The sequence below is a fragment of the Bemisia tabaci genome, chromosome 10 (assembly GCF_918797505.1).
Source record: "Bemisia tabaci chromosome 10, PGI_BMITA_v3".
NCBI lineage: Eukaryota > Metazoa > Arthropoda > Insecta > Hemiptera > Aleyrodidae > Bemisia > Bemisia tabaci.
The window spans coordinates 31,450,190-31,471,264 of record NC_092802.1 but is presented as its reverse complement, the minus strand read 5'-3'; the positions used below and the strand labels follow the sequence as shown (position 1 = coordinate 31,471,264).

General features: G+C 36.8%; 1 protein-coding gene across 5 annotated transcripts in view; it reads left to right on the top strand.

The window, feature by feature from the left end:
* The first annotated feature begins 6,504 nt into the window (after positions 1-6,504).
* Positions 6,505-21,075, top strand: part of LOC109030888 (membralin) — a 113,718-nt gene continuing 99,147 nt past the window's right edge. Inside the window, exons 1-8 of one of the 5 annotated variants that reach the window (XM_019042090.2) lie at positions 6,505-6,655; positions 8,038-8,186; positions 9,931-10,243; positions 11,827-12,077; positions 12,792-13,126; positions 15,847-16,090; positions 17,645-17,735; positions 19,296-19,353. In XM_019042090.2, coding sequence (XP_018897635.2) covers positions 10,052-10,243; positions 11,827-12,077; positions 12,792-13,126; positions 15,847-16,090; positions 17,645-17,735; positions 19,296-19,353 — 1,171 coding nt within the window. In that variant the 5' untranslated portion in view covers positions 6,505-6,655; positions 8,038-8,186; positions 9,931-10,051. The other 4 variants (XM_019042089.2, XM_072304907.1, XM_019042091.2 and 1 more) reach the window with 4 other exon arrangements.

The window sequence follows — 21,075 nt, the reverse complement described above, 5'->3', positions numbered from 1 at the left end:
ACCGCCCACCATTCTGATTGTCTAAAATTTTTGCTACAACAACCCTTGGTGTGACTTGAAGCTAAAATATTTTCGTACGTAAATGCATCTCCTTATTTCGAATATAATATATTCTTTAGAGTAAAAATAAATAAATATGGAAAGTACTCCATTTAAGTTTATGAACTTTTGTATCACAAGCGCCATAGATTTCAGGACATTTTGTGAACGATTTTTTGTCCGCGCACCTTTTTTGTCCAGTAGTTTACGCCCACACGTAAAATAAGCAACAGTGACTTGGTCCAAGCGTTACATTTTAGTCCGTATGTTAAATTATATTGACAATATCGAGATGAGAAATTGAGAGAGACAGAGGTGTTGTTATGGTTGCTCATTTTCTAAATGAAATGTTATTACTTTCTCCTTTTGAATCGTCTTTTTAAATTGTCATTGGTGAATATTTGGTTTATTTCTATCCTTAAAATATTCGATGTACAATATACCTTATATATGTGTACGTATTTTTTTATTTTTTTAATTTTTTCTTTACGAAATTATTACTTCATTTTGAAAACATTTATATTTTTAAAACATGACAAATATTTGTAAAACCTTTTCCAAGCGACATTAATCTGAATGAGCCGCAGTTGCGCCGACAGAAACTGCAAAAATGAATAAAAGAGGAAGAAAAACCAAGAAGCACGCAATCTTTAGTTTTAACCCATTTGTACATCGATCTTTTAGAGTCAAATGCGTCAAATTTTGAGCGTTTGGTTGCAAGCACACCTCGCTGCAGCAGCACAGTAAAAGCACAAAATGTAAACGAAAAAAATTAAAGTGCTTTGGAACTCGTTAACTTTGACACGGAACCACCAATATTTAAAAAACACACATTATAATATTATTCTCCTTTGATAAATTGATACATATTTTTTTCCATCAATTTAAATGGGAATAATCAATGCAGAGTGTGCAAACATTTCAAAATCATGAGTTAAAAAACGCTGACTATACGATTATAAATATTAAAGCCTAACAGAGCGGAGCGGCTCGGCGTGCTGCCAGCGCTAGAGGCTTACTGGCGCCTACAAACCTAAGTGGATACTTCACGCATTGCACAATGCTTGAAGTATCCACTTAGGTTTGTAGGCGCCAATGCGCGTTCCACGCTGGCCGCCCGCCCGCCGTGCGGCGACTCCTGAAGCAACTATTTCACAACAGAGGTGTTGCACAGTATTATACGAAATTGAAGGTATTAAGAATGACAGGCATCCTTTAAAAGTACGGATATTTCCTCGTAAAATAAATCAAGATACTTATTGTACACAGGAAAAATCTAAGAGCCTTTAGCTGAGGCAAATACAGATGTTTATCCGGTTCAGGTATAACAAGGTGCGGGAATTTCTTGAAAGATAATTCAGTCCTGTTACACCAAAGAAGTGTAGAGAGATTTAGTGAATTTTGTCTGATGGAATTGACGCTCCCCCATTTTTACCAAAACTCTCAACTATATATTACTCTCTGTTGGACCAAACAGACAAAACAAAAAAACAAGCAAACCCTGACTCTTCCAAGACATTATATATTTTCATCCAAAAACGTCGTGAGCAATTGTCGTTTGTATTTACATGTGGGCCAATTAACTTTGGGTCTCAACTGACACGTGGATCAAAACTCCCGTGCCGGAAAAACGCGTGGACGTAAATTACTGGAAAAAGCAGGTGGCGGACAAAAAATCGTTGACGAAATGTTCTATAACCGCGCCATATAAAAGCAATGTATCACAAGCGTCAAGTTGGGTAATCGCTCATCTTTGAGATTGTTTTAACAATTTCGGTATCAACTATCAACAACACTTCGAATGACCTGGAGCAATTCGTCACTTTCCGGCTGGAGTATCACAAGCGCTATTATTTTTATTGAACATGGGTGGTTTTGAATTCATAAGATGCATTTACATACGAAAATAATATTTTTTAGATTAAAAATGAATAAATGTGGGAAAAAAACTCCGTTAAGTTTGATGAGCTTTCGTATCACAAGCGCCAATTTTCAAAGATTAAAATATTTTTACAAAGAGATTTTATTAAAATTCAAGGCAGTAAGTTTTGCGCGGTCGCTAATCAGTTTTTCGTGTCGCCTGAGAAGTTAGCAAAGTATGGCGCTTGTGATATATTGGCCGGAAAGTGACGAATTCTTGATGATATTTGATGAATTGCCGCAAACAGTCATAAAATAGGTCGAAAAGTGATTCATGCACAGGGCACAGACCTAGCAATCCTCTCAGGCTAAGGAGAGCGAGAAAACTAAAAGCGCCTTCAATTTAGTGTCACGCAATTTCAGTTACTCCCGTGATGAGTCTGATGAAACTGGAAAACTCCTCTGTCAGCATCTCAATTTATGACGATTCATCTTGCCATTTTTTATCCTAATGGAAGAAAACCGTCCACTTAAAAATTCAATCATCCTGCATAATTTCTCTTCCATATCCCGCATCCAACATATCGATGGTGAAATCCCAAACTACGTTTCAACACGGTTGGCGGCGTTGCAGACTTCCTACCATAATTCATTTTTCCAGCTGAAAGTATTAAACTTCGTTCCTTGAAAACTCTCCATTTTTCATTTTTCTTTGTGTGAAGCGAGTACTCTGTAATAATTTTAAGGTATGGCATTGATCTGTCCTTCATGAAAAATTAAAACAGAAAAGAATATCTTGAAACATCGCTGCCGATATACGTGGTTTTGGTATAATGTTTGATCGCCCACATTTATTTTGTTTACAAACATGCAATAGTGTCAGGCGAGAGGCTATCAGAAGCCTCGCCCACTAATTTTTACGAATAATTAGAATTTCCATCGGAGAGCGCGCAATTTTTTCAAGATTTACATAATTTCTCGATCGTCTCAGTTTTCCTTACCCGCTTCACAAACTGGTGAAATTTTTCTGGAAGACGCATTCGAACACAAAGCTTGTGTCGCACAATGAGCCGTTATGAGACATCAAAAATTAAATTTTGGATGAAGACTTCATACATTTGTATGCTTATTTCGTCACATCATGAAGCATTTATGTGGAGTTTTTTAAAGGAAATTTTACGAGAACGAGTTATGCTTTTGCAGTCTCATCGTCGTCATGTCAAGTAAAATTAAATTAAGAAAAATAAAATTTCACTTACTTTTAGCCAGAGCAAATGAATGAGTGAGCTCGAGGGTGAACCATGGACCTAAAAGCGATTAAAAAGCAAATCATGATTTTTAGCGCAGTTGGCCTGGCGTGCGATTCATAGCATCGATGAAGTATAAAAACTCGGCAGATTTTGAATTTGTAGCTAAAAATGAACAACGATAGCCCCTGCGCATAAGCCTGAAGAATCTTTCTAAACCAAACAATTGGCAGAATTCAGGGACATAAAAGCGGAATCCGTTTTGGAAAAAACCTCGCATTCGATAAAGAAGTCGATAATTGTATCGAACGCGAGGTGCTTTCCAAAACGGACCCTGCTTTCATTATCCTGAATTTTGGCAATTTTTTGGTTTAGAATAATTCTTTAGGCTCTTGCGCCGGGGCTAGCGTTGTGTTTTGGCCACAAATTCCAAATCTGCCGAGCTTTTTACTTCATCGATGCTATATATATCGCACGCCAGTTCGACCACGTCAGAAATCCCCTGGTAAAAATTAGCGATAAGAGCTGCGTTTCAAAATACCATAGGAATTCTTATAGCCGGCTAAAGAAGGCTACAGAAAATTATGTAGCTGGCTGTAGAATGCGGAGAAAATCATACGGCCGGGCTATACGAAGTGATAAAAAATTATGCAGCCGGGCTATAGTACCTATAGCCGGGCTTTACACTTTATCGCCTGGCTGTTGCTTTTTCGTCATCGATTATAAAAGACTATCAGTGGCGTGGCGTGCTTTGCGATACATCGATTATTATGCCATTTAAACCTATGGAAAAGGATCGATAAACAGGGTGTTCGCAGCGAACACCTTAATAATCGATTCTTTACCACAGGTTCAAATGGCATAATAATCGATATATCACAAAGCACGCCACGCCACTGAAGGCTATAAGAAATTGTATAGAAATTCGTGTGCTTTGGAAATCATTAAGTTTGATACGGAACCACCTAAATATTTACAAAACACACGTTATATTTTCCTTTAATACATATTTATTTCATCAATTAAAACGAGAATAATCCATACAGGATGTGCAAACATTTCAAAATCATGAGTTGAATAACGCTGACTCCGCCAGATTAAATATTAGAACCTAACACGAAGCGGAGCGGCGACGCACTGGCGCCTACAAACCTAACAGGGATACTTCACGCATTGCGCAACGCGTGAAGTATCCATGTTAGGTTTGTAGGCGCTAATGCGTGTTTCGCGCTGGCTGCCCGCCTGCCACGGCGCTTGAAGCAACTATTTCACACCAGAGGTATTGCACAGTATCATACGAAACTGAAGGCGCTCTAATATATTAGGAATGGCAGGCATCCATCAAAAGTACGGAGCTTTCCTCGCAAAATAAATCAAGATACTACGACCCAAAAAGAGAGCAGTGGTCCAAAAACTCACTAAGTCCTAGCATCCGTAATTAGTGACGTTTAGCATACTCTTCATCGCCTGGCTATGAGTTGCTTAATCGCCATCGGCTATAAAAGGCTATGAGAAATTGTGTAGCCGGCTGTAGAAGTTATTGAAAATCTTACAGCCGGCCGTAGGTCTATGGTATTTTGGAACACAGATTCTACTGCCAATTTTTACCAGGGTCGATATGAACCACCTTAATCAGCTCGCAAGTGAACGATCAGGTCCGGAATGAATGACAACCCAAGCACCCCCCCCCCCCCATTCCCCCCTCCCCCCTCCTCCCCATAGATGAGCGAGGTCTGTCAGCCAGCAGGTGCACTTTTCGGTTAATTGTTTCTTTGGTAATTGGACTAAAATTATTAAAAAAAGAGAAAAAAAGCAGGTTAAACGTTCACATTCTAAACAAGCTGTTATTCTTTCGGAATGTGGATTAATTGAATTTGAAGGCTTGCCGTAATGGAGAGACAAGTGATTCTCCCCTTTTTCCAGAGATATGTACCTAATTTGGACGATTAGAAAGGGGGGGGGGGGTCGTGTAATTCGACAAAAACGTTTCTTTAAGTGTATATGGCATAGAGTACATAAAGTCGTAATGTAATTGGGAGAGCTGGCGCCACTTTTAAGCATTTTCCATGTCCCGAATTCCGAGACTCCTGTGTGACGCCGGGTCACTTTTTCGATACATAATCGATTGTTTGCGATACACGGGTACCCGGCCATCCGATGACAACAACAATAACAACAAAGGAGATAGGAATTACCACGTATTCCACACCGCCATTTTGGATCGAAAATGTATCGAAAAAGCGACCCGAACTCGGCGCACACCGGGTTCGGAATTCGTCGAGCAGAACATGGCGCCAGCTCTCCCATTTACATTACGACTCTATGTACTCTATGGTATATGGGCATTACATGGGCGTTACCTATGGGGGGTTCCAGGGGGCTTGCCCCTCCAGCCCAAGAGGGTTGATGTCCTCCTCTCCCGAAAAATTGCTGAAAGTTGCTATTGGTCTTTTGCCCTGGGACTCAGAAAGCAGTAAAAATCGCTTAATTTTCATGCTGCTCAGGAAAATCGTTTTCAACAATTAATGCCCCCCTCCCCCTCACCCACAGGGATTTAGGAATTTTTCGAGCCCCATGTAGGTATTATATGTAGCCGCACAGTACCAGTTAGGTAATTCCTATGGAGGATAAGTTGGACTATTGTATTATTTGTATTACTTCCCCACAACAAAATTTTTTGATGGACATTCAAAGATGAAATGATAAAAAAAGAGTCGAAAAATCGATAAAGAAAAAACGGTCATCGAAAGAAAAATGGGAATTCCCCGGTACAATTTTACGAGTGGTCTGCCGAACACGACCGTTGGATGGAACTAGGAACTAGGAGCCGGGGCTATTTCATGGCTATCAAGTTCATATGTATATAGTAAATGTAAGCGCATACAGAAAGCACGGAGCGCGGCAGCGTAAGAATCTAGCCACCATCTTGTTACGTCATAACTTGGACGGCTCCTCTCGTACGGAGACATGATTGTTTCGCAATCTGACAACGTCAATTCTTTCCATAGAGTACATAGAGTCGTAATGTAATTGGGAGAGCTGGCGCCACTTTTAAGCATTTTCCATGTCCCGAATTCCGAGACTCCTGTGTGACGCCGGGTCACTTTTTCGATACATAATCGATTGTTTGCGATACACAGGTACCCGGTCATCCGATGACAACAACAACAACAACAACGGAGATAGGAATTACCATGTATTCCACACCGCCATTTTGGATCGAAAATGTATCGAAAAAGCGACCCGAACTCGGCGCACACCGGGCTCGGAATTCGTCGAGCAGAACATGGCGCCAGCTCTCCCATTTACATTACGACTCTATGTACTCTATGATTCTTTCGGGTGTTTTTATTTACATTTTGAACGTCATCAAGTACAAACACAAAAAGGTCACCACCTTTCCCTCTTTCTCTGCGAGCGAAGAACCAAAGAACGAGATAGCAAGTGTGGAGTTGTCAGAATTCAATGACGGAAAAAGTGCCTCAAAATTTGCCAATGTGCATGTGTATGTAAGTGGTTGACATTGAAAAATTTTTTTATCGTGCGTTTTATTTTTATTGAAGTGTTCGCGAGGCCCTTCGATTTCCGTGCGAATTTGGGTATGTTAAGTGTGAGGTTTGTGTATTTATTTCGTGTGGTGACAACCTTATCAATCTGCTTTATTTATCAAACCATTGTGAGGAGGAATCTGTTATGAATCGTCAACAATCTTGTCATCACTTACGCCATTTCAAATTTACATTTTTACGGCCTGAAAGCCTTTCAAATCGTGGTACTCTCAATATGAAATGCTGCTCTATTTCTTGTCATGTTCACTATTAGCATTAATCGTGCGTTTTATGTGGATCATCTTATCTACATTTTCCTTATCTCAACAGTAAAATTTTTAGGTTATGTTTGCTCTGTCATCTGTGTTGAAAACAGGGATAATCCTATTCCAAGTCTTTCCGAATCATTCATTATCGCGAATAGTAATTCGACTACATCTGTTAATACTTCTTATCTGATGAATAATTACCATGCAGCTCGTAAGCTCAGGTTATTAAATGAATGATTGCAGGTTGCAGCGGAACATTTGCAACAACATTCGATTCTGAAGCAGGAGCTCTGTGAGCCAGTCTGTACTTTGAATGACGCTTCAGCTCAGTTCATTTTGCATCGCGCATTAATGCTACATTGTTGTTAAAGTTTGAGCGTTATTGATGGGACTCACAAATCAAACTAAGGAGCTCAGTCATGTTATGATTTATACTGCGAAGATTCTTTCTAAAGTATTTACTGTCTCAGAGACCTCAAGAATCATTGCATAGAGGTGTCATCAGCTAAGTTGGTACTTGTTTATGTTCCGCTTGCAAATGATCGCAATGCAATCAACCAATAGCCATCAAGGCGTAATTGCAACCTGAGCATGAGAGTGGTTAGTCCTCCATTTCTAATGAACAATTGCATTGCGGTTGCTTGCAAACGGAATGTAACCAAGTGCTAACTTAGCTGACAACACCTCTACCAATATTACTTCGCCAAAGGAATACCAATCTCTCGACATTTATGCTAATTACTCTTAATTACTGATGGACCAGCCCTTACTAAAACACCATTACATATCGAGGATTGCTAAGTTAACTTATCATCTCGAATTTTTTACTCACGGTCGATTTTTAAAAATTCTCATCCTGATGGAAAGCATTTTCCGAAGATGATTCAATACATAGTTCGATGAAAATTAAAACACCTGAGACAAATTTGTATCATATTTTTTAATTTTATTGCTTGGACTTTTATGCATAGTATTTTATTTTCAGGAAATAGTTTACTCATCAATGCAAAATGTGAACACTGCGTCCTGTTTTACAGCTGCGCCTAACGAATTATCTTATGCTTTGCGTTTTAGATTGAGGAGATGGGAAGTCATTCAACCAGTTTTGCATCCACTTTGAATTGAAAACAGCAATCGTTGTACAGCTCTTGCAGTGTCATTTCGGAAGCAGCCTCCATTGTGGAAGCATTCTCAGGTTGTCGTGATGCTGAAGTAACCACAAGGTACATATGTCTTAGTTCAGAGGCAATTTTTACTTATTAATCACTTGCCAGAGTTGTGCAATTCTGGCACCTAAGTAATCCTAATTTCTCAAGTTGGACGAAATGACACAATTATAGAGAGATGGTATATTTAAACAGAACACTAAATCATGAAATTACGTGCACTCCCTCAACATCAATGGTGAATCTGTAGGAATACACTCCTCATATTGTGGGGCTGTGAATTCCCTATCATCCTTCGCTTTTCAAATGGGAAAAAAACTCAATGTCATTTTTTAAATCTTCCTTGAATTTTTTCTCTGTCTGAAGAATTTCTTTTGAAACTTTTAAGCAGTGGTGTTGGTCTGTCCTCTTTTGACAAAAGAAAATGAAAGCAGAGATTTTGAAACACCCTCAAACAAGAAGTAGACGGTGTAAGTCTGCAACCATGTATTTCGTTTGCGGTGTTTGAAAATCTTCGTTTCTTTCTTCTTCTTTTTTAAAGGAGAACAAATCAATATCATTCCGTGAAGTTTTTGCAGGATTTTCTTCGCATAGAATAGAAAAATCAAGGCGATTTTGAAGCATTACTCTTAAGTCTTTATCTATTTAAAAAATAAAGTATGACAAGAAGTCTGTGACATCGCCAACGGAGATACGTGGTTGCGGACTTACACCATCAATATGCATCCCTGCAGTTTCAGCATTGATAATGCACCTTAGTAGTAGGTATCCTTGATGAAAAATACGAAGAAAAACTGCACTGATTCTATTAAGCAATGAGATGAAAATTCTGTTCTTTAAAATTTGAAATGACAGATAAACGCCCCTGTACTTAAAAGGTGATTTGTGATACCCAAAAGATCGATAGTTTAATCAATTTCTATTTTACTTTTCCAAACTATTTTTTAAGGATTCAAATCTTTAAAAATGAAAAACTTGATCTAAGTGCTGCTGTGGACAATACTTGAAGCATGGAAGTCAATACCACAATTCCCATACCGATCCCTTGTTCTGATTCAAAGATACTCTGATTCAACTAGCAAGGTGGCAACTTTGTTGCTGCGTATTGCGCTCTTTGCTCGTCTCAAATACCTGGAAGTTTCTCATTGTTTTCTCTGACAGAAAATTTCACTGCATCATGTACACTTCAGTGTTTTTCTTATGGGAACATATTAGGCCAATTTCTGGCAGTTTTCACTTACTTTTTGACCAGCATCTTCATCAATCTGGTTGAAGATTGTAGTAACTTTGCTACATTATTGAAGATTTTGCTTCCCAAAATCCTTAGAAAAAAATGAAATATTTTTTGAAAGTATATTTCTGATTAATTACCAAAAATAGGTATTTGAAGGTATTTTTTTTTTAACTTTTACGAGAGATTAAAAACTTTGAAAATGAAGATGATCGAGAAATGAGTCACATTATAAACTCAAATTTTCAAATTCCCTTGACATTTACAAAAAGAGACAAAGAAGGGTGCGCTGCGAGCGCCTCAGTTGGCACCTGCTGAAGATGGGAGCAGTCAGGCTCCCGAAACAAATTTATCTCTTTTTTTAAATATCAAGGTAATTTGAAAGTTTGAGTTTATTATGCGACTCATTTCTCGTTCATTCAAGATTTGTTTAATAGATTAACCATCAAAATTTACTGCTTGATTTACTGCACTCAAGCTTGTAGTCTGCATCTCATTAAATCGTATTTACTCAGGAAGAATCCTATTTTCTTAGGTCTCTTCTTAATCAACTTGATTTCTGTTTTTCAGCCTCTGCTAGGCGACCATGAAGATTCTCGCCTGGCTGGGATTTATGGCACCTTCTCGTAAAAAGAAAACGAGAAATTTTCTTCCTTCCATCAACCCTCAACCATTGTAGAACAATCTAGAAATGCCTATAGAATTCCAAAACGGAGCTCAAGGAGGAGCGGAGAACAACAATAATCGAGGGAGGAATTTCAATCCCTTGATCAATGTTCGTGATCGATTGTTCCACGCCTTATTCATAAAAATAGCGCTCACCTACTCTCGCACTTTTCCAAAACCTGCTCGTAGGTTTTTGGAGTTCTGCGTTTTAGTCAAGGTATGTAAATTCTCGATTCTAGCCAATGAAACAGAAGAGACAGTTCATAAAGTTACTGAGGCTCCAAGAGGGGATGCAATACGAGTGCACTTCAGGGTGAAAGAGCTTCAACTACTGAGTAAGCTTGTCACATATGAAGAGGCAGTGTAGCCTCAAAATACATATGGCTCCAAATTAAATTTGGCAAGATTGTTGAGTTAATCGAATTAAAATGTGTTGCCAAATCGATACTTTCATTGTTTTCAAACTTTATCATTAATAACTGTGTATTTTAATCTTTGGGATTCAGATTCTCAGGCTGATAATTTATCCCCTGAAATCAACTTGCATCAGCAAGCAAGAACCTCAGATTCAATGATCCAGCTCAAAGCATTGATTTTTTCAAAGATCGATTTGGTGATGTTGATCCTCTCTTGCCGGTTTAATGTTTGGAAAATTTATCAATGACCGTTGATAAATTGTGAATGGATAGCACATGCTAGCATTGTCGTGTAGCAATCATGAAAAGCACTATCAATTCTTCAGAGACTTGCCGTGTGAAGATCTTAGATTGTGCTTCTTGTCTGTTCTGCCCAAATTTGTTAAAAGACAATCTTGCTGATCAGTTCTGATCCGATTGACAAGAAAGGAAAAAATTGGAGAAAGTCAGAACTGGTGGAAAAAACAAATAGCATTATGTTTAGTAAGCTTTGAAAAGAGGTGCTTGTAGCGAGTCCCCCCTATCTTTTAAACAAGTTGTTACATTATTCAGCAAAAACACAAATGTGAAGGAAATTTGGAGTTAATTATTTTGATCTAATTCATCGACAAGAGCATTTATCTGGGTAAAATATCAGTATGCCAGAATCAATTCAATCTAACTGACTTTTTAACATACAGAATTGATCGTTTGAAAGATTATTGCAAATTAGATGGTTTATCAAAATATGGCGAAGGACTAAGGGTTTTGAAGCTCATTCTGTAATAGTCACCTTCTTGATGGAAAATCTTGATTGCTTTAAAATAAACGAAAGCAAAGGTTGAAAAGGGTGGAAAACAACAGGAAAAACATGGAAAAGTAAGGGAATTTAAGAAAACCGTGGAAAGTCAGGGAATATTCAAAGAATTTTGCTGGGAGTCAGGAATTTTTTCCATTTGTAAAGATCAGCACAGCATGTAAGTCTACTTTTTACTTTTTTAGAAACTTACTTTTTGGTACTTTTTTAGGCAAATAATTAGCAAATATCAATAGCTGAATAGTGAAATCACGTATCTCCATTTGCAATGTTGCAGACTTCCTGTCATACTTTATTGTTCCTTAGAAAACTAGTCAATGTAATTTCTCCAAGACTTCCTTGGTTTTTTTCCCCATTTCAAAGTAGGTATAATATTTGTTTGTTTCTCCTCCAAAAACAAAAAAGACATTTTGAAATACTGCAACGGAGTTATATGTATGTGGTTTCGCACTTAAGCCATTAATATGTAAGTTCAAAAATGATTTTTTCTTGGTCTGATAGATGCTTCTCCCGCTCTGTTTTTATTTTTTGTAGTTTGCCAGTCATTACTCTTATTAATTTCTTTTTTTGACGTTCTTTTCCTTTCAGGCTGTTTTTGCGTTTTTCATTCTTGCTTACATTCATCTAGCATTTTCAAGGACCCCCACTGACTGTCTTGGTCATATCCGTGATACATGGCCTCGCGATGGTATTCTACGCGTGGAGATTTTACGGAATGGAGCCGAAGAAAACACAGTCGAAAGTTCCTACGAGCGAGAATTGAGGTTGAAGCGAGAAAAACGTGAAGATATTTCATCTATATTGGGAAAGACCATTTTGGCAAAATTTCAAAATGATGAGTAAGTGTTACCCCATTTTATTTCATTTAAACCGAAAAAAGAAGGAGGAAACAGGACTTGCAAAAGGATCACATAGTTACCTCCTTGAGTGTGAAAACAGTCCGTAGACTTATTCAAGGTTTATATTAGACTTTTCTGAGTTGGTTCCTTTATGGTTGTGGTCCATTGAGCATTGTGTACAGAGTGTTTCTAAAGTGCTGCACATTTCCTGTGTTCGAGGGAATGTGAAGAGCTATCAACTTGATTTTTGCACAGGGTTCTAGGAGGAATCCTTTGCTTTGAAAAAAGATCTTCTGCAGATCTCTGATTAAAAAATTGCCTAAGTTACAGCATTATAAGAATGATGTGTAAAATGGATTTTCCACCAAAAACTTGGAAGACATAGCAACTTTTGGAGGCATACTCCATTCAATCTGAGGCTTCAAACCACAGTCGTCCGTGAAAATTCACTGTTAAAATGAAGATTTCATCTCTATAAACCCCTGATGTGGACAGCTTTCTTTTGTTGAATGCCATCAAATTTAGACCGATAACTAGAAGTACGTCAACAGGAAACAAAAAAGGATCAAAATCAGCTTGTATCAATAGAATAAAAATTTCTCTCAAAATTCTGCGAACTTATTTTTCTAAAATCATATTATCAACATTTTTTTTCTGTCATCAATAAATTCTCTCATATTCTTATGACTGATTCTATTGTTTTTAAATTCATAGTTGGGGAGAAGTCATTAATATTGAGCCATCTTCAACGGATGATATTGTCCCTGAGCAGAACATAATTATAAATGAGAACGCAACAGAATCAAATACAACGGAGAATCCTTCGCTGAGCAAGATACTCTCTCTTTCGAATACAACAATATCGACAACAAAATTGAGCATTGATGCAACGGGAGTGAGCGGATGGAGAGAAACCGGAGATGTGGGCTTACCAAAACAGAAGCACATCACGCCCATCTCCAACGAGACAATGTTGCCTTCAGAAAAAGATCTCTATGAGTCGCCTTTCAAATTCTCGGTTTCGAAGATGGAGAATTTTGTCAAAGCAGGTACGTAATTTTATTATCATGCCCCATGTTAAGTAAATAAGTACCTTAAACACTGAAGAGAAAAACAGGGAAATCTAATTTTTTATATAGAAAAAGTTAGCATTTTCCTGAGGAAAAAAATCTTAGTGAAGGTTTTGATTGAAGGTCCAGGGAAGTCAAGGAATTTGGAAATTTTGGAGTCAGGGGAAAAACTAAGAGAGCCAGGAAAAAGCCAGTGAAAGTCAGGGAATTGGAAAATAAAGAAATGAACTACTAAACAAGTTACGAATTTCAGCATTCTGATACATGATTCACAATCACAACTGCAAGTAAAAAACGATACGCACAACGAAAATTATCAAAATCAACTCTTTACGAAAATATTTAATGATTCTTAATGCGTGAATTCAAACCACCAGCTCATAAAAACTCAATGCTCTACATGATTTACATTGCGCGCTAGATGTTATCATTACAGTCATATAAAAATCTGGCAACCTCAATCTTGACGCTTTGGCTCAGCTACGGCAAATTTCTTGTGGTTTGAACAACACATGATGGGAAATGAACATTGCTCGATTGAGGAGCTTGCTGAAACCGTTGTAGTGCGTGATTTGATTCACATAGAGCTTTGAGTATCTTGTGATTGGGCAGTTCAAAGTCCCCGTAACCAATGTGAAATAAAAACGTTAATATCTTCGTTAGGAGTTGGTTTCATCAATGTCTGTTGCGCGAATCGTGTTCTGAATACGTGAAATTCTGATCAAGAAACATGTATCAGAATGCTTAAATTCGTACCTTGTCTAGTGGTCCATTGTGGAAACCTTGTTTTGTTTTTTTTGCAACATTTACACAGAAAAATTTACGCATATTTTCTGAGGATAGGATTTTATCAAAAGTCTCTAAGAAAAAGGCCGATTCTCCTTGAAATATTAGCATTTTAAGATAAAATCAGTCTTAAGATTTGATTGATCAAAAAAATAAAGAACTCATGAAAATGAATGAAATTTTGCCTAGTAATATTTCTGGCATTTTAGAATAAAGTACAGAAATCTGGCAGTTAAAAATAAAATAAAGGGTTTTTCTCTATTTTTGAGCTCAAATCATTAGTTTATTGCATCCAACTTTGAAGAATGAAATGAAACTTGTAGCTTAAACTATATTGTGTTTGTGATGTAGGCTTTCTCTAATTTTCTTCTATAGATTTTGTAACTTTAAAAAATTCTAAATTTTAGTCTGCTTTTTAAAGCGCTCCTCATAAAAAAACTGAAGTCTTATCAGCCGCTCATGTAAACTTGAAGCTCTGTGTTTGAAAGTGTATTTTTGTAGGAAATGTGTTTCAACTAATCAATAGTTGACGACAGGAACTAAAATTGTGAAATATTATATTGTGGAGAAAGTCGCAGAGGTACTAGGTGGAAAGATATTGACAACCTTTTTTTTAGTACTTGTAAAATCATATTAATTTCCATCAATGCGGATTTAGCTTGCAAATTCTAATGAAAAATATGTAAAATTTTAAGTAAGTATTTTGGTGAACTACCTTTTGCGAAAAAATTGGTGAACTCATGAATTTCTTTAGTGCTTTTCAATAGAAAAATTTGCAAGGTATGTGACTTAATAATTTACAGTATTATTTATTTATAATTATACATAGTTTTCATGAAGATGGCTTGCTGAATCCAAATTGGTGAATACAAAGGGAAGTTTTTACAAATTTTATTGGGCAGCGAATTCTTACCGGCTATAAGACATGAGTGCAAGGGCTGGGCTAGCAGGACAGGCTCTGCGGACACAAAGGAAATCTTACTGCGATGGGTATAGTTCTGAGGTAGCAGCACCTTGCTGAAATCAGCCGTCGCAATTCTCTGAGCGCCAGATAATGCCCTTTCATTTACTCTGTCTACTTTAATCCGTCAGACTAGTTTCATCTTTGCTTTGGTTTTGAACTTCTTTTTTTTTTTTTTTTTTTTTTTAGGCAGGTGTTTTTGCGAAATGGGAAATAAATCCAGTTCAAGCTTTCACTTGTAAAGAACCATCAATCAGTAAAATCCATAGAGTACATAGAGTTGTAATTTAAATGGGAGAGCTGGCCATGTTCTGCTTGACGAGTTCCAAGCTCGATGTGCGCCTAGCTTCGGTCACTTCTTCGATACATTTTCGATCCAAAAGGGCGGTGTGGAATACGTGGTAATTTCTATCTTCTTTGTTTGCATCGGATGGTCGGATACCTGTGTATCGAAAACAGTCAATCATGTAACAAAAAAGTAACTTGGCGTCACACAGGAATCTCGGAATTCAGGACCTAGAAAATGGCACCAGCTCTCCCACTTACATCACGACTCTATGTACTCTATGGTAAAATCCTTCCATGCTGTAGCTTGTCAGTCATCATGAATGCGGCCCAAATATTATAAAATACAGTTTTTTTTTTTTTTTTTTAACAAAGTTTTCAAGCCAACAGGAATGAATAGAAAGAAACACTTTGGAAGAAAAGGAACAAAATATTCCTCAATATGTAGAAAATAGCCAAAATACTTCTAATGTTTACTCTTCATATCTTCACACTTTATATCTCACGATTTTGAGCTTCATCTACCTTTTTCCGCCATGCAACTTCAGGAAAATTTCCTTGCTCACCTGTCAAATTATCAAACTCCATCTATAATTCAAACGATTTGTACTTATGATTATTCGTCACCTCTATTTCTAATGTGATTTTAATTTGTTCCTTTCAATAGTCTGGCCGGAAGAGGAATATATACTGGAGTATTCTTTGGAGTATGGTTTTTTACGTTTAACACCCCCCACAAGGCAGAAGCTCAATATTCCTGTCAAGATAGTCACTCTGGATCCGAACAAAGACAAGTGCTTTGGTGATGCTTTCAGTAGATTTTTGCTGGAGGAGTTTCTAGGTTACGATGATTTGTTGATGGCATCAATCAAAAATTTAGCAGAAACTGAAGACAACAAGGGATACTTAAGGTTTGATCTCTGCAGTTTCTGAAATGTTTTATCTAATCTGTCCCTTTGCAACCAAGCAGTCAATTGTTGAAAACATTTTTATTAGTCGTATTAAATGTTTAATTCAACATATGAGGACTTATCTGTAACAATAGCGGATGTCGAGTTTTCACATTGTGAGAAAATCGCATTTGAAGTTTTTGAAGCTTTGCACTTTTCTGCCCGTAGAACCGAGAGGATTCTCATAAAGATTTTCATGAAGAGCAAGCCTTCCTGTAAAAAACACACGTTTTGTGATCTTTGTAAGTGAAAAATTGAAGGAGTAACAGCGATTTGAAAAAAATGTGACATCCGCTGTTTTTACTGAAAACGTTTTTTTATGCATGAAACAAAGTCTTCGGGAGGGTTAAGGCTGGTGAAACGATTGAAATGAACCAAAAATAAGTCAATGCTGAGTTATTTAATACAATTTAACAATATACTAGACCGCTTGTAACTTCTAGAACAAAAATAAGGAACAAATTATAAAATCAGTTAAAAAATCAACAATTCTGGCGAGACGGTCCCAATATGTATAATTTGAGTGTCAGCTATAGCCCATGGTCGGTGCGTGGGCAGTTATCGTAAGTGGATTCAAATCTCTACCATGTCCTGCCGCGCCGGCGGGGGAGAACAGTGGATTCTCACATCTGCTGTTTTTAGAAATAACATGGTTTTCAGTTCACATCTCACTGAAAAATTGTCCTGGAAGCCTGAAACTTTGCACAGGCGTTCTTGAGGGTTCCAGAATTCGAAAAAAGCGTTTGCCCTAAAAATGGCAGATGTCAGCGACCGCTGTTGTTACACATAAGTCCTCATTTACACAGTGAAATCGCAATAATGCATACACATCTCGGTTTGCGACATTTTAGACTTCCTATTATAGCTAATCTCTAAAATGGAAAAATACTCAATGTCATCTCTTGAAAGCTTGCACTATTTCTTCTTGCGTGAAGAATATTTTGTGAAATATCTCAAGCAACAATGTTGGTTTCCTCTTTTTTATTGAAGGAAAACGAGAGAATAATTTTGAAACACCTCAACAGTATACATATTTTTTTAATTTTACCGTTGATATGGAAGATATTCAGGAAACAATAATGTAATAATGTGCACAACACGCTCTTTTTTTCCTTTTTGCTCTCTCAAAAAAGTGATTATTGCATTTACACAATCATTTCTTGAACTCATACACTTTTTAAATAAATAACTCCTGTACAATGAGGGATTGAAGAAGATAATATTGCTTTCCCTTCTCCTCACTCCTTTGACTAGGGTGTAAGCTTTGTTTAATCAGCTGTTATTGTATCAGACAAGTGTAAAAAGAATGAAATTGATGAAAATTGATTTAATTTGTTTCCGATCAAACTGATTGATTCTATCAATTCTATCAAAGTTTTTGCAAAAATTTATACAATGCAATATTTCTAATGCATTTTGGGAATCTATTTTTTATGAATATGTACTCAACAGGTATTTTTTATCATGTGTTTCAAAACTGCATTTTAAAAATCACCCTTTTATCATTTTTTGCAGAAATGTTGTAACTGGAGAACATTATCGATTTGTCAGTATGTGGATGGCTCGTACCTCATACATCTCAGCTTTTTTCATTATGTTAGTTTTTGTAAGTATCTCAGGTTATTTTATTTTTTTTATCTCATTCTCAAGGAATTGCATGACAAAAGGAAATCTATCTGTTCAAATATTCATAGATTGGAAGCTACACTGCTCTAGAAACTGTTACAATGCATTGAAAAACTTTAAAAACTTACAGCATGTATAATTGCAAAAAGCCATAGGGGTTTCAGACTTCCTGAGGATCCATTTTTGCACGGGAATTTCCTTGCAAAATCTTCTCCCCCTCCTTTTTGTAGTGCTCTTTGCTTGAAGGTATATCTTCCAACCTATCAGCAAAGTATATTTGAACATTGTGATGAATATCACCGTAACACCAATAGTGGTAGTAAAGAGGTTTTGTGAAACATACAACACCAAGGTGTTACGAAAGAAATTTTTTTATTAGAGCTGATGCTTTTCGATCTTTTTGATCATTATCAAGGCTAAGAAATTTACTACTAAGAAACTACAAAATAAAATGAAGAATAGGATGCATAGCAGAGTGCATAGTATTTTACTTGTACAGTACAATCTCACTAAAGCGGCCATCGTTATAGCGGAAATTTCTCTATAGCGGCAAAATAGGCCGGTCCCTTGAACTTTTTATGTTCGGGTCATACTTTCGCTATAGCGGACCTCTCTCTATAGCGGCAAAGGTGGTTGGTCCCCTGAGAATCCGCCACAAAGAGATTGTACTGTACTACCACTTGTTATCACCTATCAATTAAGGTGATTTGAGGGACGTCATTTTTTGAGTCAGAGCAACGTGCGATATGTCGCATCAATTCGTTCTATACTACTAGCTACTGTTCATTTTTTTTAATTTTGAGATCGCACTTCTGTTGTCATGAGACTAAAGAATTTATATACCAAATTTGACAGAGAAATTCACCGTAGTAAAAGTAGGGTTTTTTTTAGAGGAAAAATATCGCATATAATTTGAATGTGTAAACCAGCCACTTTGCAATGCCATCAGTACTAAGCTCTCTATCTTGTTCAAATATTGTGTCACGTTCACATGAACAGTGAAAAACTTACATTTGAGTTTAATTTAACAATGGATCATCAGACAGGGTAGAAATTAAGAAACTCAATGTAAGTTTCCTTGTTGAAATTTTACGTAGAATACCATTGTAAGTTAAAACATTCCAGATTCAACCTGTGAGTGAGAAAATAATGGTTTTTGTTTACGTGAATTTATACTACATGCTCTCAGAAAACCGTAGCCTTCATGAGTCAAATGGCCATCTCTGAAATGACTTTGGTATACTTTATAATAAATTTCCTGTGTTTTAATTTTTTTTTTTTTTTTTTTTTTTTGGGCAAAATCAAAGATTCCATGTATTTCAGGAAAAGGGAAATATATGTGAGACCAAGATCTAGTTATTTACTTCATGTATAAGTTGATTCCAATACCCAATTCGACCTGCATCATCAATTATATACAAATGAGAATATATCATGAAAAATGACTTTTTTTTTAAAGAGGTTTTACAAATAACTATGTATCTAGACTGTGCAGGGTTTCTGTCAAGGTACCTCAACTGAATTTTTTATTCTGTTTCAGACTGTTTCAATTTCAATGTTACTTAGGTATTCCCATCATCAAATCTTTATTTTTATTGGTAAGTCAATCACTTTATTACGTATAGACAATCTGAATCTCAATCAGTAAAACATATCTTCACTTTAGAGCTTTTTAAAAAAGCCCTCGTTTTTTCTAATGTGGTGCATTGGTTTGCCAGCAACATCGTTTTTTTCGTCTACCTCTCGCCGCTGTATGTTTGTAATAGTTTCATGCGATTTACAATGATTCACAGTGATATCATGTGGTTGCAAAGTGCCAACCCGAGTTATATGATGGGTCCAAGAATTTTTCTAACGCAACATGATAGTATCAATAAAAACAAAATGTATTCTCTCTTCAGAGTCCAGGTCATAGTTATTTTGTTTTGGAATTTTCAAAGAATTTCGCTGACCAATTTTTGGAAGTAAGAATATAATTAGTGCTGAAAGATATTGTAGAGTTTTGAAAACACTTTTACACCAACTGATTGTAGTGGACGCGCGGGTCGTGAGACAGTACGTTGGAGTTTTTATAGCCAACCTGCGTTAAAAATTCATCACAAAGCTGATCTCAATATAGAGGGAAAAAGGTCACACACAAGTACAATTGTCTCTCAAAGAGATATGCTGTTTGATGCAACTCTAGTAACAACCAAATCAAGCCATTCAGGAAGGCAACTGCAGATGCGTTTTGGCCTCGTTGGGCTAATCCTCAGTGCAGCGCAGCCTCCTGAATTTCTTGCTACCAAGCTCGGAGAGGTCGTGAAAACCAACCTGAGACTTGAGCAAGCAGTCGCTGGCAGAAGTAAACTTGCGCCAACTAGTGAGCGATTATCCAAACAGCTCCGTATAAGCCTTGGCAAGGCAGTTTTATACAAACTGATTGCTGTCGGGTTGTAAGACAGTATGTTGGAGTTTTTTAGCCAACCTGCGTTAAAAATTCAGCATAAAGCTGATATATCTGTATAGAGGGAAAAAGCTTGCACACAAACACAATTTTCCCTCAAAAAGATATGCTGTTTGGTGCAACACCAGCAACAGACATCAGCTTTATGCTGAATTTTTAATGCTTGTTGGCTAAAAAACTCCAACATACTGAAAACACTTTAGTCAGCAATCAAACAAAAAATTTGCAGTGGTTTGTCTCGTTAAGTTTTGTTCCGTTAATATAACCCTAGACTTCCTGTAGCTCATTTGACTCAAAACTTGTGAAACTAATTCAAATGAGACCTTTTTCCTCATCGGCTATGCTCCTGATACTTTGTTTCAAGCAATTTCCATATTTTGCTTGAATTATCGAAAAACTTGGTTAGTCGAAAGCTCTCTATTGATACAGAATTTCCAAAGTTGCTGAAAATGGATGCAACGGCAGGATGCGTTATGGGCCACTAGATATGATATGAAGTAAAGCCCTTTGCAACATATCATCTCCTCCAAATTTCAAGAGATGAACAATCCACCTAACATGAAGTTTCAAAATCAACTCCTTAACAACACGAAGAGCGTCAACATTTAACATCTTGTGAATGGCGAAAATACAAATTACATTATTTGTATTATTTAACTTCTATTTGATCTGTGTTAAATACACTTATTTATAGCTGCCTCAGGAGTTGATTTCCAAACTTCCTTTTATGTAAATTGTTTTTTACGAAAGATTTTGAAGAGAAAACATTTAACGTTTCTAAAAGTTCAGACTTAGTCAAGTGGCCCATTTTTTCAAGATGGAATCCTTGAATTGCTGCCATAGAACCGGAATAGAACCGGAATAGTATAATAAC